Source organism: Schistocerca cancellata, chromosome 5, assembly GCF_023864275.1.
Source record: "Schistocerca cancellata isolate TAMUIC-IGC-003103 chromosome 5, iqSchCanc2.1, whole genome shotgun sequence".
Taxonomy (NCBI): Eukaryota; Metazoa; Arthropoda; class Insecta; order Orthoptera; family Acrididae; genus Schistocerca; species Schistocerca cancellata.
Window position 1 is genome coordinate 518,185,463 of NC_064630.1, and position 16,738 is coordinate 518,202,200.

The window sequence follows — 16,738 nt, forward strand, 5'->3', positions numbered from 1 at the left end:
AGCTGTTATTTTTTTAAATGAAAATTTGTAAAATTTTATTTGACAATAAATATTAATACAAAAGTCTAAAGACAATATTGGTCCAGTTCATTGGCGTTTGCAGTGTAACTCTTGCAAATGTATGGCAAAATACAAATAAAAATTACTAAAATACATTTGTTATTTATTCTAATCATCATAAAAATAAGGAATTCAAATACAAAAATAGAAGTAAAAACAATTAACTTAGGCCAACTGCCTCATTTCTGTAACATTAGCCACAAAAACTTTAGATATCTCAATAACTGTACTGCAATTATTCTAAATAATGCCACTTATGTAATCTCAACACTTGTGGTACCATACTTAAAACAAATTAAATACATTTTTATTTTACTCTCAAATACTTACAGAAAGGGTATGAAAATTGATGGAGCGTAATAATACCCTGGATCATCCTCTCACCATATGAGTAAAATACAATGAGAATTCAAATCTTATTGTAAAATATATTTGAGGCAAAAACTTACATGTCATGGAAAGACAATTTATCACTAACTCTGTATAGAAATCAAGACTTTTTAGGAGGTAGGCATCTGTGATCAGTATCCATTATAAGTCTGGATACTGTGGTTTAAGCCAAAATAGTCATTTTGACTTCCTATTTGGACTGCAACCTTTTTTACGAAACATTCAAACACTACAAATTCCAAATGTTATTTAAGTTTCTGTAATTTCTATAAACTTTCCCACAATCCAGCATGAATCATGTGTTTCAGATGTCTGAGAAGAACCAGACTACAAAAAAAATATTCCACCACCAATACTTTAGAGTCTTGGTATTTCCCCATGTTTCTTGGAGCTCATTCTATGCATTTAAAACTGATTTGTTCTGAATCATGTAATAGATATGGGTCATGGTTACATATAAATGAAATTCTCATGAAAAAAACATGGAAAGGATTATTTTGTTTGTACTATTCGATTAGGTTTGAGTCCTCCACTGTGTAGCGAGGAGAAAACAGACTTCAAGTTCCTGATAACACTTTGTACATTTTATGATGTGTACTGTTTGAACTGTTGTATTTTGTCAGTCACTTGCCTCAGAGCACATGCAATTTTACATAGTTTTGTTCTTAAAAGCAGCACGAGATTGCTCACAATAAAAGAAATTAAGTACTCATTTTTTGTGAATTCTTAGCTCTTTTGTGACAATTTCAAGCAACTGTAGATACCAAAGTACAATGCCTAATCACTTAATTTTTTTAACTGTTTCATATGATGTTTTTGCTTAGTGAAATTAATATTTTTAAGAAACATTAAGGTTCCACAAGTACCACATAGCCTTCCCATGCTACCTTCTATGAAGCACAAAACATGAAGTACTAACTAAAATACCTGGCAAGATTCTTAAAAATTACGAAACAATCTTGGGATTGTCTTAAATAATTTTTCATTTAACAAATAGTCTCTTAAAATATACTCCACATTCATGTACATTTCCAGGTAGTTCCATTGGTCCTCTCATACTTTCATCATGCTAATACTTCTGATAGGCTAAGAAGCCTTTAAAAACCACATGAGAACTATTTACTTTCAAACAATGCACACAACAATTTATCAAGTTTCATACTAAAAATACTGATATTCTATGAACACTGTAACAATGGGACAAACACAGTATCAACATTTACAGGAACAATGCTTAATAGGTGACTATCACAAAAGTGTGTATACTAATCTTTGAAACAATCTTCCTTGGACAAATGATAGAAGTTTTGCGGTTTCTGCAGGTAAATAGCGAATTTTTCCTATTTCAAGCAATAAATACTTTAATTTTTGTTCTGCTGTGTTTGATCACTTAACCAACTCATTTATTCATTGTGACAGTCATCTTTCACCATTGTAATGGCATGATGTCTTTTTACTTCGAATGCACCAAGTTGAGAAATTCTTCCCTGGTTTTTGGATCATCTCTGAAGACTCCAAGCATTGTTGAAGTAACTGTCTTACTGTTAATCTTTTGCACCCCTCTCATCACCATGCACATGTGTCTAAAAGAAAAGAAAATAAATATATGAGTCATTTAATAACTGTACATATAAATATAAGCAGCAGCAGCAGCAGCAGCAGCAGCAGCAGCAGCAATGGCAGGATTCCAGATTTCCTTTGAGAAAACTGAATTGGTTACAGACATAAAGCAACCACCAGATTACTACAGGTAGAAGCAAGGGAAATCAAAAACATGTTAAAAAATCTTTGTTGTTGTTGTTGTTGGTTTGGGGGATGAAAGGGACCAGACTGCTACGGTCATCGGTCCCTTTTTCCAAAGACAAAGAACATCCACAGAGAATAAAAACGAGGAACAGAATAGACACAGACGATACAGAACAAAAGAAACGGAGACAAGGACAAGACAAAACGAACGAAAACCACACAGAGTGTGACAGTGGTTGGCCGACCATAGAAATAGAAAAGGAAAAGCCAACCACTTAGAAACACATTAAAAGATCAGTGTAAAATCATAGGCCAAAGGCCAGAATCAAAAGAAAAAATAAAATAAAACAGAAACACTCAGAGGAAAGAATAAAAACTCCCTGCCCGAATAAAACGTAAAACTAAGGCAGCCATAACAGGGTCATCGGATAAAACGGCAGGGAGCGTATCAGGCAGCGCAAATGTCTGCCTGACCACAGCTAAAAGGGGGCAGGCCAACAGAATGTGGGCCACCGTCAAAGCCGCCCCGCAGCGACATACAGGAGGGTCCTCCTGGCGCAGTAAATAACTGTGTGTTAGCCGGGAGTGGCCAATGCGGAGCCGACAAAGGACGACTGAGTCCCTGCGGTTGGCTCGCATGGAGGACCGCCACACAGTCGTCGTCTCCTTAATGGCACGGAGTTTATTGGGTGTAATCCGATCGCGCCATTCAGCGTCCCAAAGCGCAAAAACTTTTCGGCGGAGGACTGCCCGCAAATCAGCCTCTGGGAGGCCAACATCCAGAGATGGTTTATTCGTGGCCTCTTTCGCCAGGCGGTCAACATGTTCATTGCCCGGGATACCGGCATGACCGGGGGTCCACACAAAGACCACAGAGCGGCCGCAACGCGCAAGAGTATGCAGGGACTCATGGATAGCCATCACCAGACGAGAACGAGGAAAACACTGGTCGAGAGCTCGTAAACCGCTCAGGGAATCGCTACAGATAACGAAGGACTCACCTGAGCAGGAGCGGATATACTCTAGGGCTCTAAAGATGGCGACTAGCTCAGCAGTGTAAACGCTGCAGCCAGCCGCCAAGGACCGTTGTTCGGAATGGTCCCCTAGAGTTAGCGCATACCCGACACGACCAGCAACCATCGAACCGTCGGTGTAAACAATTCCAGAGCCCTGATACGTGGCCAGGATGGAATAAAAGCGGCGGCGGAAGGCCTCTGGAGGGACCGAGTCCTTCGAGCCCTGTGCCAAGTCGAGCCGAAGGCAAGGGCGAGGAACACACCACGGGGGTGTACGCAGAGGCGCCCGGAAAGGAGGTGGAGCAGGGAAAAACCCAAGCCCACAGAGAAGCTCCTTGACGCGTACGGCGATCGGACAACCCGACCGGGGCCGACGGTCTGGCAGATGGACGACTGACTGCGGGAACAGGACACGATAATTTGGATGCCCGGGCAAGCTTAGAACATGGGCAGCATAAGCGGCCAGCAAACGTTGGCGCCGGAACCGCAGTGGGGGTACACCTGCCTCCACTAGCACACTGTCCACAGGGCTGGTGCGGAAAGCACCAGTGGCAAGGCGTATCCCACTGTGGAGAATTGGGTCCAGCACCCGTAACGCAGATGGGGATGCTGAGCCATAAGCCAGGCTCCCATAATCCAGACGGGACTGGATTAACGCCTGGTAGAGCCGCAACAGGGTAGAGCGGTCGGCGCCCCAGCGGGTGTGGCTCAAGCATCTCACAGCGTTGAGATGCCGCCAACACGTCTGTTTAAGCTGCCGGATATGAGGCAGCCAAGTCAACCGGGCATCGAAAACCACCCCCAAAAACCTGTGGGTCTCCACCACAGCAAGGAGTTCGTCAGCAAGATAAAGCCGCGGCTCAGGATGGACTGTTCGGCGCCGGCAGAAATGCATAACGCGGGTCTTGGCTGCCGAAAACTGAAACCCATGCGCTACAGCCCAAGACTGCGCCGTACGGATAGCGCCCTGTAGCTGACGTTCAACAGCTGCAATGCCAGTAGAGCTGTAATAAAGGCAGAAGTCGTCAGCATACAGGGAAGCAGAGACAGAATTTCCCACGGCCGCAGCGAGCCCGTTAATGGCTATTAAAAACAGACAGACACTTAAAACAGAACCCTGTGGCACACCGTTCTCCTGGACGTGGGTGGAACTATAGGAGGCTGCGACTTGCACGCGGAAGGTACGATACGACAGGAAATTGCGGATAAAGATCGGCAGAGGGCCCCGAAGACCCCATCCATGAAGCGTAGAAAGGATGTGATGACGCCATGTCGTATCGTACGCCTTCCGCATGTCGAAAAAGACAGCGACCAGGTGCTGACGGCGGGCAAAGGCAGTACGGATGGCCGACTCCAGGCTCACCAGATTGTCGGCGGCGGAGCGGCCTTTCCGGAACCCACCCTGAGACGGAGCCAGAAGGCCCCGAGACTCCAGTACCCAATTTAAGCGCCGGCTCACCATCCGTTCGAGAAGCTTACAAAGAACGTTGGTGAGGCTAATGGGGCGGTAGCTGTCCACCTCCAGAGGGTTCTTTCCAGGTTTCAAAATGGGGATGACAATACTTTCCCGCCATTGCGATGGAAACTCACCCTCGACCCAGAGACGGTTGTAAAGGTCGAGGAGGCGTCGCTTGCAGTCCACTGAAAGGTGTTTCAGCATCTGACAGTGGATGCGATCTGGCCCGGGAGCGGTATCAGGGCAAGCGGCAAGGGCACTCTGAAATTCCCACTCACTGAATGGAGCGTTGTAGGGTTCAGAAGCGTTGGTGCGAAAAGAAAGGCTCCGACGTTCCATCCGCTCTTTAATGGAGCGGAAGGCCTGGGGGTAATTCGCAGAAGCGGAACTCATAGCAAAATGCTCTGCTAAGCGGTTTGCAATGACGTCGGAGTCAGTACAAACTGCTCCATTCAGTGAGAGCGCAGGGACGCTGGCAGGGGTCCGATAGCCGAAGACCCGTCGAATCTTGGCCCAGACCTGCGATGGAGTGACATGGAGTCCAATGGTGGACACATACCGCTCCCAGCACTCCTTCTTGCCTTGGCGGATAAGGAGGCGGGCCCGCGCACGCAGCCGTTTAAAGGCGATAAGGTGGTCCATGGAGGGATGTCGCTTGTGACGCTGGAGTGCCCGCCGGCGATCCTTAATCGCTTCAGCGATCTCAGGCGACCACCAAGGCACAGCCCTCCGCCGAGGGGACCCAGAAGAACGGGGAATGGCAGACTCGGCGGCAGTGACGATGCCGGCGGTGACCGATGTAACCACCACATCAGTGGCATCAGTTGAGAGAGGCTCAATAGCGGCAGTGGAGGAGAACAAGTCCCAGTCAGCCTTATTCATAGCCCATCTGCTAGGGCGCCCAGAAGAGTGACGCTGTGGTAGTGACAGAAAAATCGGAAAGTGGTCACTACCACACAGGTCGTCATGCACACTCCAGTGGACAGATGGTAAGAGGCTAGGGCTACAGATTGAAAGGTCAATGGCGGAGTAGGTGCCATGCGCCACACTGAAGTGTGTGGAGGCACCATCATTCAAAATCGAGAGATCGAGCTGCGACAATAAATGCTCAACGGTGGCGCCTCGACCTGTTGCCACTGACCCACCCCACAGAGGGTTATGGGCGTTAAAGTCGCCCAGTAATAAAAAAGGTGGCGGCAATTGGGCTATCAGCGCAGCCAGGACATGCTGCGCGACATCACCATCCGGTGGAAGGTAAAGACTGCAGACGGTAACAGCCTGTGGCGTCCACACCCGAACAGCGACAGCCTCTAAAGCTGTTTGGAGAGGGACAGACTCGCTGTGAAGTGAGTTAAGGACATAGATGCAGACGCCACCAGACACCCTTTCATAAGCTGCTCGGTTCTTATAATAACCCCGATAGCCACGGAGGGCGGGGGTGCGCATTGCTGGAAACCAAGTTTCCTGCAGAGCAATGCAGAGGAAAGGGTGAAGGCTGATAAGTTGGCGGAGCTCAGCTAGATGGTGGAAGAAACCGCTGCAGTTCCACTGGAGGATGGTTTTGTCCATGGCTGAGAAAGGCGTGCCGGGACTGGGACGACAGATTACGCCGCTGGGTCACCTGCTGCCTCCGATTGAGCACCCGTGCTAGTGCTATTGCTATTCACGGCGTCTGAGGGACCGGCGAGATCGAGGTCCTCAGCGGACGCCAGAATCTCCACCGCGTCCTCAGACGCAGAGCTAGAAGGTTGCGATGGGGTGGCTACCACCGCGCGTTCCTTGGGCTTAGAGCTGCTCTTCTTTGATTTCTCACGCTGCTCCTTGGGTTTAACTGGCTGGGAGGGCTTCACCGATTCAGTCTCCGGGACTGAGGAGGATCGGGAAGCCCTTCGACCTGCAGATTGTGGGCACTTACGCCACTGTCTATCGTCAGCCTTCCCGCCGGTGGAAACCTGGGAAGGGAGGGACCCAAGGGACCCCTTGCGAGCGTGAGAAGCCGAAGAAGTTGGACACTTCTCCGGTGTAGAAGCGGGGACCGACGTCCCCGATGGGGGGGATGGTGTTGCTCCTGAGGTAGGTGGCACAGGAGCAATCGGGTGGGTAGAGCCCCCCACTGGCAAGGGGGCAGGAGGAGTTGTACCACTCGTCGATCCGGCCGAAAGGCGCGAAACTGATGGGGCTAGCACAGGTGTTGTAACAGCGGCGTAGGAAGTTGTCATTCTCACTGGATGTAATCGGTCGTATTTCCGTTTGGCCTCAGTATAAGTCAGTCGGTCCAGGGTCTTATATTCCATGATTTTGCGCTCTTTCTGGAATATTCTGCAGTCTGGCGAGCAAGGTGAATGGTGCTCCCCGCAGTTGACGCAGATGGGAGGCGGGGCACATGGAGTATCGGGATGAGATGGGCGTCCGCAATCTCGACATGTGAGGCTGGAAGTGCAGCGGGAAGACATATGGCCGAACTTCCAGCACTTGAAGCACCGCATCGGGGGAGGGATATAGGGCTTGACGTCACATCGGTAGACCATCACCTTGACCTTTTCCGGTAACGTATCACCCTCGAAGGCCAAGATGAAGGCACCGGTAGCAACCTGATTGTCCCTCGGACCCCGATGAACGCGCCGGACGAAATGAACACCTCTACGTTCTAAGTTGGCGCGCAGCTCGTCATCAGACTGCAAAAGGAGGTCCCTATGGAAAATAACACCCTGGACCATATTTAAACTCTTATGTGGAGTAATAGTAACGTTAACATCCCCCAACTTGTCACAAGCAAGTAACCTGCGTGACTGGGCGGAGGATGCCGTTTGTATCAGTACTGAGCCAGAGCGCATTTTAGACAAGCCCTCCACCTCCCCAAACTTGTCCTCTAAATGCTCGACGAAGAACTGAGGCTTTGTGGAGAGAAAAGACTCCCCATCAGCTCTCGTGCAAACTAAGAATCGGGGCGAATAACTGTTACCTCCATCCTGGGACTTACGCTCTTCCCACGGCGTGGCCAGGGAGGGGAACGTTTTCGGATCGTACTTCTGAGCATTAAATTGAGCCCGAGAACGCTTAGAGACTGCTGGCGGCTGGCCGCCAGCGAGAGATGATGTACCACGCTTCATTGCGGGTCATCCGCCCTGATGCCACCTACTCCGACCAAGGGCCCTCCCCACGGGCGCCACCCAGCCACAGCAAAGGCCACCTGGCAGGATGGCCGTTGCCGGGAGTCCTGATACCCCAGGAGGATAGGCATCTACTCCTTGGCATACGTGGGGAGTTAACGGCGCAGGCATCAGTAGAGCGATCCCTGTGTTGTCAGGGGGCTACAACCAAGAGGGTACATGGCGGCCCCACCACAACGGACTGGCTACCGTGCTGGATCTTAGGTGCAAAACTGTCCAAGGTCGTCGCCGCAGTTAAAAGAAACACTGCAGAGGGCAGCGTGGTAATCGCACTCAGGGACGTATCCCCGCCCTAAAGATCGAAAACGAGCGGGACACCATGGCAACGACGTGAAAGCCGGCTAAAGGTCTAATTGCACGACGGATACAATGCACCACGTAAGGCGCCCTTCCCCAATTGGCTCGCTCTTCGGAATAATTTAGAAAGATGGAGGTCAAACCCGAGAGGGGACCATCACATAAGGCCAAAACATGTGAGACTCCTTTTAGTCGCCTCTTACGACAGGCAGGAATACCGCGGGCCTATTCTAACCCCCGAACCCGCAGGGGGGTAAAAAATCTTTGAGAATGAATAGAGCCAGTCACCTCTGGAAAGAAGCCTTTACATCACAGATCAGAAAAATGGAGACAGCATATCAACTAACCTGAAGCGTGTATTTGCAAGAGGCAATCTATATCAGTTAATATAAAGCTACATTGCTTCACAGTAATATGTTTTTGCAGACTGATACACAAAGAATGTTTTGCTATTAAGTGAAAAGATCTGACCAGGCAGTTAGAAGTAACAGAATAGTACATCTTTAGCAAAATATTAGGCATAATCAAAGACAATTCAGGAAATGAGAAAATCTCAAACCTATACACTTGTAGTAAAGATTCCAATAATTCACACAAGGAAAGTTGTTTTTCTATGGCCACATTGGCTTTATGAGCCCTACAAGTTTACTCAAACTTATCTTTCACACCTTTCTCAACAAGAAAGAACAAGACAGTATGATTCACTGAGGCAGAAAAATACTTCCAATAGGTATGACTTCAGGTAGCCACAAACACTTTCCACTCAAGAATTAACTCCAAGAGTAACTGTTTTTGAGAAGTGCCAAAACTAAAACCTGGCAATATGTGGACCAAAGGAAGTAACAGCAAATGAAGTTTAGGGCCAAGCACAAGGAGAAAGTGCACCTGATATAATTGAGGTGACCAATACAAACAAATAATAATAATAACAATAATAACAATAACAATAAAATAATAACCAAGTCACACTGAACACACAAACTGGTGTATCATGAACTTAGCCCAAGAAATAACACACACACACACACACACACACACACACACACACACACACACTTTTCATTATACTTGTTCACAATATTTTTTGTGAAGTTGCCATATTAGTACAAACTCTTCAAAATCAAGGTAATAACAGTAATTTTAGCAATGAAAGCTGTAAATCAGGAATTAGTTTACTTACACTCCTTCAACAACTACTGCCACACCTGCAGGCTGCACAGCCTTTGTCACAGCAACAGCAATCTGTTTGGTCAGTCTCTCCTGAACTGCAACAAAAATCCTGTGTGATTTTTTCTTTTACATGTATCAAAGTTAGAAAGAACAATGTTTAAATTTTGAAATTTTATATTTTGTGTTTAACTTTCTACAGTGACATCATGATGATGGTTTTAAGGCACTCAAGGGAAGATTATTAGTTCAAAAATGGTTCAAATGGCTGAGCACTATGGGACTCAACTGCTGTGGTCATCAGTCCCCTAGAACTTAGAACTACTTAAACCTAACTAACCTAAGGACATCTGCCCGAGGCAGGATTCGAACCTGCGACCATAGCAGCAGCGCGGCTCCGGACTGGAGCGCCTAGAACCGCATGGCCACCGCGGCCGGCGAAGATAATTAGTGGTCTTTGTGAATATGAGAGCACAAAGTTTGTGAATTAAGCAATGAAGTCTTCCTATAGAATATTACTGTGGAGGTTGGAAAAGGAACTAAAATAATACTTTTTTGACTGTGTTATAGTATCAATGTCTGGGAGAGTGTGAAGAGCCATTTCTCAGACACAGGTCTGAAGGGAAAATGCACAGCCCCTCTGGATGAGAACACTGCCCAACAGTTGTGTGTCAGGTTACAAACAAAATGAAATAAAAAGAGCCTAAAACACACAAAAATTATGGTTGAAGATGTTGCTTAATTAGGTCTGTGATTTTTTTTTTTGTTTGTGGTTTTAGGGCGCAAAACTTCTATGGTCATTAGCGCCCAGCCCGTGACTTAAGACAGTAAAAAACCGAAATTGAAAACCAGCAGCAATGGGAACAAAGTCAGAAAATTGGAGAAACTAAAAATAGAAGAAAGCTTAAAAATCTGCTACAGAAAGGGGGTGGTTGTCCCCAAAAAAGCTTCAAATGACTGACGTCATTTCACTGTCACTAATAAACTGGAGAACGCGGTCGGCTGAGCGCGTGTCATCTGCTAAAATCGACGATAAATCAAGCGATAGCTGTAGACGGGAGCGTAACGGATTAAAATAGGGGCATTCAATTAAAAGGTGTCTTACCGTCCACAGCTGAGAGCAGTGGGGACAGAGTGGGGGAGGATCGCCGCTTAAAAGATGTCGATGGCTGAAACGACAGTGCCCTATCCGGAGTCTAGCTAAAATTACCTCCTCCCGACTACGCGTTCGGGAGGAAGAGGTCCAAGCGCAAGGAAGGGCTTTCACTTCCCGCAATTTATTACGGGGAAGTGCCAACCAATGCGCATGCCATAAATGAGCAACTTGGCGACATAAACCGCTCCGTATATCGGTGAAGGGAAGCGACTGAATAGCTGGCCGAGGAAGAGAGACTGCAGCCTTGGCCGCTATATCAGCCGCCTCATTCCCACAGATACCAGCGTGTCCCGGGAGCCAGAGGAACGCCACCGAGACGCCCCCCAGGTGGAGCAAGCGCACACCAGTCCTGAATCCGGTGGACCAGAGGGTGCACAGGGTAAAGAGCTTGGAGACTGAGGAGAGAGTTGAGAGAATCTGAGCAGATAACGTACTGTATCCGCTGATGGCGGCGGATGTAGTGGACAGCCTGGAGAACAGCGTAAAGCTCCGCAGTATAAACCGAACATTGGTCGGGAAGCCGAAAGCGATTTGGGGTGTCGCCAACAATATAGGCACTCCCTACACCTAACGATGTTTTCGAGCCGTCGGTGTAAATAAATGTGGCGTCCGTCATTTGTGCACATAGAGCAGCAAATGCCCGACGATAAATAAGTGTAGGGGTACCATCCTTGGGAAATTGACAAAGGTCACGGAGCAGGCAGATCCAGGGACGGAGCCAAGGCGGTGCTGTACCCCAAGTTGTCAAGAAGGTTTTAGGAAAGCGGAAGGAAAGAGAATGGAGCAGTTGACGGAAGCGGACTCCCGGGGGTAGTAGGGAGGAGGAGCGGCCTGCATACCCTACATCAAAGGAGACGTCGAAAAAAAGGTCGTGGGCTGGATTAGCAGGCATGGAAGACAGATGGCTAGCATAACGACTCAGGAGGACTGCTCGCCGATTGGACAGTGGAGGTTCAGCAGTCTCAGCATAAAGGCTTTCCACAGGGCTAGTGTAAAAAGCTCCAGACACTAAACGTAATCCACGGTGGTGGATAGAATCGAGATGCCGAAGCATAGACGGCCGAGCAGAGGAGTAGACTATGCTTCCATAATCCAATTTCGAGCGCACTAAGGCGCGATAGAGGCGGAGAAGGACCACTCTGTCCGCTCCCCAGGAGGTACCATTCAGGACACGGAGGGTGTTAAGCGATCGCAGACAGCGAGCCGAAAGATAGGAAACGTGGGAGGACCAGCATAGTTTTCTGTCAAACATAAGACCCAAGAATTTAGCGACGTCTGAAAACGGAAGGTTGACAGGACCTAGATGTAAGGAGGGCGGAAGAAACTCCTTACGTCGCCAAAAATTGACACAAACGGTCTTACTGGGTGAGAAACGGAAGCCAGTTTCGATGCTCCACGAGTGGAGGCGATCGAGACATCCTTGAAGACGTCGTTCAAGAAGGCTGGTCCGTTGAGCGCTGTAGTAGATCGCAAAATCGTCCACAAAGAGGGAGCCCGAGACATCATGAGGGAGACAATCCATAATTGGATTTATGGCGATGGCAAACAGTACAACACTCAGCACGGAACCCTGGGGTACCCCGTTTTCTTGGGAGAAAGTACGGGAGAGAGTAGTGTTCACCCGCACCCTAAATGTGCGCTCTGCCATAAATTCGCGAAGAAAAAGGGGCAGCCGGCCTCGAAAGCCCCAATTATTAGGTCTGTGAGAGCCTTCTTATCAAGTGGGGCACAAAGTGGGAAGTGTCCGTCCCCGGTAGCTGAGTGGTCAGCGCGACAGACTGTCAATCCTCAGGGCCCAGGTTCAATTCACGGATGGGTTGGAGATTTTCTCTGCTCAGGGACTGGGTGTTGTGTTGTCCTAATCATCATCATTTAATCCCCATTGATGCACAAGTTGCCGAAGTGGCGTCAAATTTAAAGACTTGCACCAGGCGAGCGGTCTACCCCTCGTCACGCGACATTTCATTTCATTTCAGTGGGAAGTGTTTTGTACGTATGGTGATTTTCAGTGATGCATATACAGAGTGGACAAAAATTTGCACACACTTACACCAGAGCAAATCCTTCCATTCTAACAAGATAAAAATTTCTATCAAAAGTTTGTCCCATGCATGTCTTCAGTAGAAAACTGATGTCAAACAATTGTAGTTTGGTAACACCATCATCACATGGGAGACAAGTATCTATATTCAGCACCATGTAGCTGTGCTGCACAGTTAATGTGATGAATATAGTGTTGTGTAAGAATACTTTAATCCAAGCCAAGAACTAGACATTTTATGTTTTAATTTTAGACTGCATGATGTTATATCTGGTTTGTTAATCATCAGCTACTACAGCAATTTTCTTTACACACAAAACACACATTATTTATAGATTACTTTGAGAGTGGTCATGTTTTTAAGAGAGGGGATGTTGACATTTTAGCTTCTTGACATACAATATTATTATATTTAAGACTTTTTAGTTCTTCAGCATTTGAGTCCTCTGGAAAATAAAAATCTTTTTTTTCTTTTGCTCCCACAGAATTTTCTTATAATGGTTATTTTAATTAATAATTAAGAAAGATAAGGAATCTGTTCAAAAATCACTTTCTATATTCACAAAGTTTTAGAGTCACTTGCTAGTTTTTTTGACAAAACAAATGTGTCTGAAATGGTACTCCAATGACAGACAGCTACAACACAGCACATTTATGAGCTGTAAGGGCCCAAAAAAATGGGTTACCCTATAGTAATTTAAATGTGTACCACCCTCAATTTAGCAATAGGGGTAGGCAACTGGTAGTGATGCTGGTGCAGACTGACCCCTATGACTTACAGGACTTATGAGCAAATGAGGTTGTCAGAGAAAAAAAAAATTATAAAGTGAACAAGAACCTAGAAAAAAAAAATTTAAAGCCTCACATACAACAAAAATATAGAGCAGTTGGTTTTACCTGCTACAAAGTTACACTGCATACCAAACCCTCCAAGATGTGCTAAATTCCAACTGTTAGGACATAAAATCCTTGGTTTTAATGGTGAGGTAACATGTATTAAATGTCGAACAGATGCATATGAATCAAATGATTCATGCACGCAGTGACCAAAATGACTAAACTGGTCTAGTGGCCATCCTGTGTGGAAGGAGGACAGCCAGGTTTATGCCTAAGAAAGAAAACCTGAGGAAGTAAAGGGGATGGGGAACAATCTCATATGCTGAGGCTATGAAAGCATTAAAGGTGATGCCACCTCCTTTGCAACAGAGGGCAGAATATGGCACTGCGGGCAGCAACACCTACATAAGACAAGTGTCTGGCGCAGTTGTTAGATTGGTTATTGCTGCTACAATGGCAGGTTATCAACATTTACGTGAGTTTGAATGAGGTGTTATAGTCAGCATATGAGTGATGGGACAGCATCTCCAAGATAGGGATGAAGTGGGGATTTTCCTGCACAACCATTTTATCAGCATACTGTGAATATCAGTAATCTGGTAAAACATCAAATCTCTGACATCACTGTGGCCAGAAAAATATCTTGCAAGAACAGAACCAATGACAACTGAAGAGGATCATTCAACATGATTGAAGTGCAAACCTTCTGCAAATTGCAACAGATTTCAGTGCTGGACTATCAACAAGTGTCAACGCCCAAACCATTCAATGAAACATCTTTGATATGGGCTTTCGGAGTTGAAGGCCCACTCGTGTACTCTTGAGTGCATGACACAAAGCTTTACACCATGCCTGGGCACGTTAACACTGACATAGGACTGTTGATCAATGGAAGCATGTTGCCTGGTCAAACAAGTCTCATTTCAAATTTTATCGAACAGATGGATGTGTAAGGGTGTGGAGACAACATAATGAATCCATGGAACCTGCATGTCAATAGGTGACTGTTCAAGCTCATGGAGACACTAATGGAGTGGGGCGTGTGCAGTTGGAGTGATACAGGACCCCTGATATATCAAGATATGACAGACAGGTGACACTTACTCAAGCATTCTGTCTGATCACCTGCATCCATTCATGTCTACTGTGCATTTCGATGGACTTTGGCAATTCCAGCAGGACACACACGTGTGCACGCTGATGATTGACATCCAAGTTACATGACTTGAGAAAGCACAAAATGTTTTTACATCTTGATACAGTTATTTAACACACTACTAATACAGGATCATACTGTGTAACTGTACACAAATACAACTTAAGAGAAGTATTTTACAATACAGAACAATTTTTAAAAAATTGTAGAAGCGCTTCTGAATTAAAGATACTGGAACTCTAGTCATTAATTCTGTTTGTTGATTTTCTAGTTTGTACTATACCATCCATTCGTATTTCATAGATATTATATAGGTTGCATATAGTTCATTTATATTAAAGTGTTAATAGAGATAGCATGTTCTTCAGATATACTTTATACACTTATGTATATATGATGATGGTATCTCTTCCTTTGTTCAAGTTATGTCAACATTAGAATGTACAATCCTTCAGGATAGACAAATAAGCAAAAATTAAAAAAACTGTAGATGATTTTTGTGAATATCTACCTTGTCACTGTCTTTACAGCAATTATTTCAATTTGTTTCCTCAACAGGACTGAACATTGTTGTTCTTTGATGATTAGGTGTCAGCATTTCCTTATGGATGACCTTTCCCATCAGGAGTGAGTATGAACAGTAAGAATCATTTTGTTACCAATGGGAGCTAGAGTAATTAACAACCACATAGGCCAAAATCTGCTTGTCTCAGAAGTCATCCGCCAACTGCACTATGGCAGGTACCCCAGAGGTTGCCCACTTGTTACTGGTTTACCTCAACCACCATCCATCCCAATGACATTGAGATTTAGGGATTTACATAAATGTTTTCCCATACTCACAATCCAAACAGTTGAGCCAGATGCCTGTCATTTCTCCTCTGAACTCATACTTAAACCATCCCCTTGCCTGGCAAAGAAGGTAGAGGAAGGCAGCATTACTCACCAAGTTTGAACAAAGCTCAAAATTTGCATAATTATTCCCAGAACTGATTGTTGCCCTCTGGTTCTGAGGAAAGTGGAAGGGTTAAATCAATGGCTTTGAAAATTCTGTGATAAGCTAGGCTCTGATTTTCTAGATTTGTACCACATGGTTGGGAACTGTGCAGTTCCCATGAACATTTCAGTTGTGTATTATACATCATAGGATGCTATTTAGGTAGTTGACTGTGTGAGAGATTCACAAAAGGATTTTTTTTAGACTAGGCAACTCTCCATCCAATCCAGATAACCATAACTGAAAAGGCATTAGCAAGTGTCAGTGTAAGATCCAAAGAAGATCCCTTATAGGGCAAGAGTATTAAAATCTTAATGATTAACTGCACTGGAGCATTTGCAACAGAAATGTTAGGTTTGAAGCATTTCTAAACAGCAATGGAGATCACGTAATACTAGCTAAAACTCAAAATTAACAGCAGTGATATTTTTGTGGGAAAATAGGTTAATAGTAAGTGAAGGTGATTTGTCACTATATGCAAGAAACTCAAATTCACTGAAGTAGGAATTTAAATTGTAAGCAAAATTATTTGATCAAGACTCTTACTTACTGAGAAATCTGTAACAGATGCTATCTATCATCAAACACCTCCAGATGTAAACAAAAACTTTAGAGGAAACCTAAGATCACCAGTACACAAGTTCTCCAATCATACAGTCATCATCAAAGGAGACTTCAATCATCTAACAGCTAAATGAGATAATCACAGTTTTGTAAATGATGGTCATGACAAGAATTACTTACTGCAGAAAACTACCTAGAACAGATCGTTTGGTATTCCTCTCATGTTGCATATATTGGACCTAATAGCAACAAGTAGACCTGAACTATTTGAGGATATCTGCTTATAAACTATCAGTGACTATGCGACAGCATAGCAACAGTGATTACCAAAAGACAATGTGCAACTAAGACAAAAACAAGGTTTTACACATTCAGCAAACTAGATAAAGAGGCAGTAGTGTCATATCTCAATAAAGAACTGAAACATTCATATCTATGGGAGCATGTACAAGAACTGCAGCTCAGGTTTATGGACGATACACGTGAGAAACATACCTAGAAGAAAAGTTCACAATGGGAGGGACCCTCTATTGTCCACAATAAAAAAGCTTCTAAAGAAACAAATTATTATTTAATAGATATAAACAAAACATATGGATATACAGGGTGACTCATGAGAAATGTCAATTTTTGAGCCGATTCTGAATGTGAAAATAAATGAAAAAGTTCTGTGAACCAGTTTCCG

At 45.2% G+C, this 16,738-nt stretch overlaps 1 protein-coding gene across 1 annotated transcript in view; it reads right to left on the minus strand.

Moving 5' to 3' along the window:
• Window positions 1-5: 5 nt before the first annotated feature.
• LOC126187862 (GTP cyclohydrolase 1) overlaps window positions 6-16,738 on the minus strand; it is a 110,773-nt gene continuing 94,040 nt past the window's right edge. Inside the window, exons 5-6 of the mRNA XM_049929180.1 lie at window positions 9,316-9,400; window positions 6-2,033 (exon numbers count right to left, since the gene is read on the minus strand). Coding sequence (XP_049785137.1) covers window positions 1,904-2,033; window positions 9,316-9,400 — 215 coding nt within the window. The 3' untranslated portion in view covers window positions 6-1,903. The remainder of the gene's footprint in view (window positions 2,034-9,315; window positions 9,401-16,738) is intronic.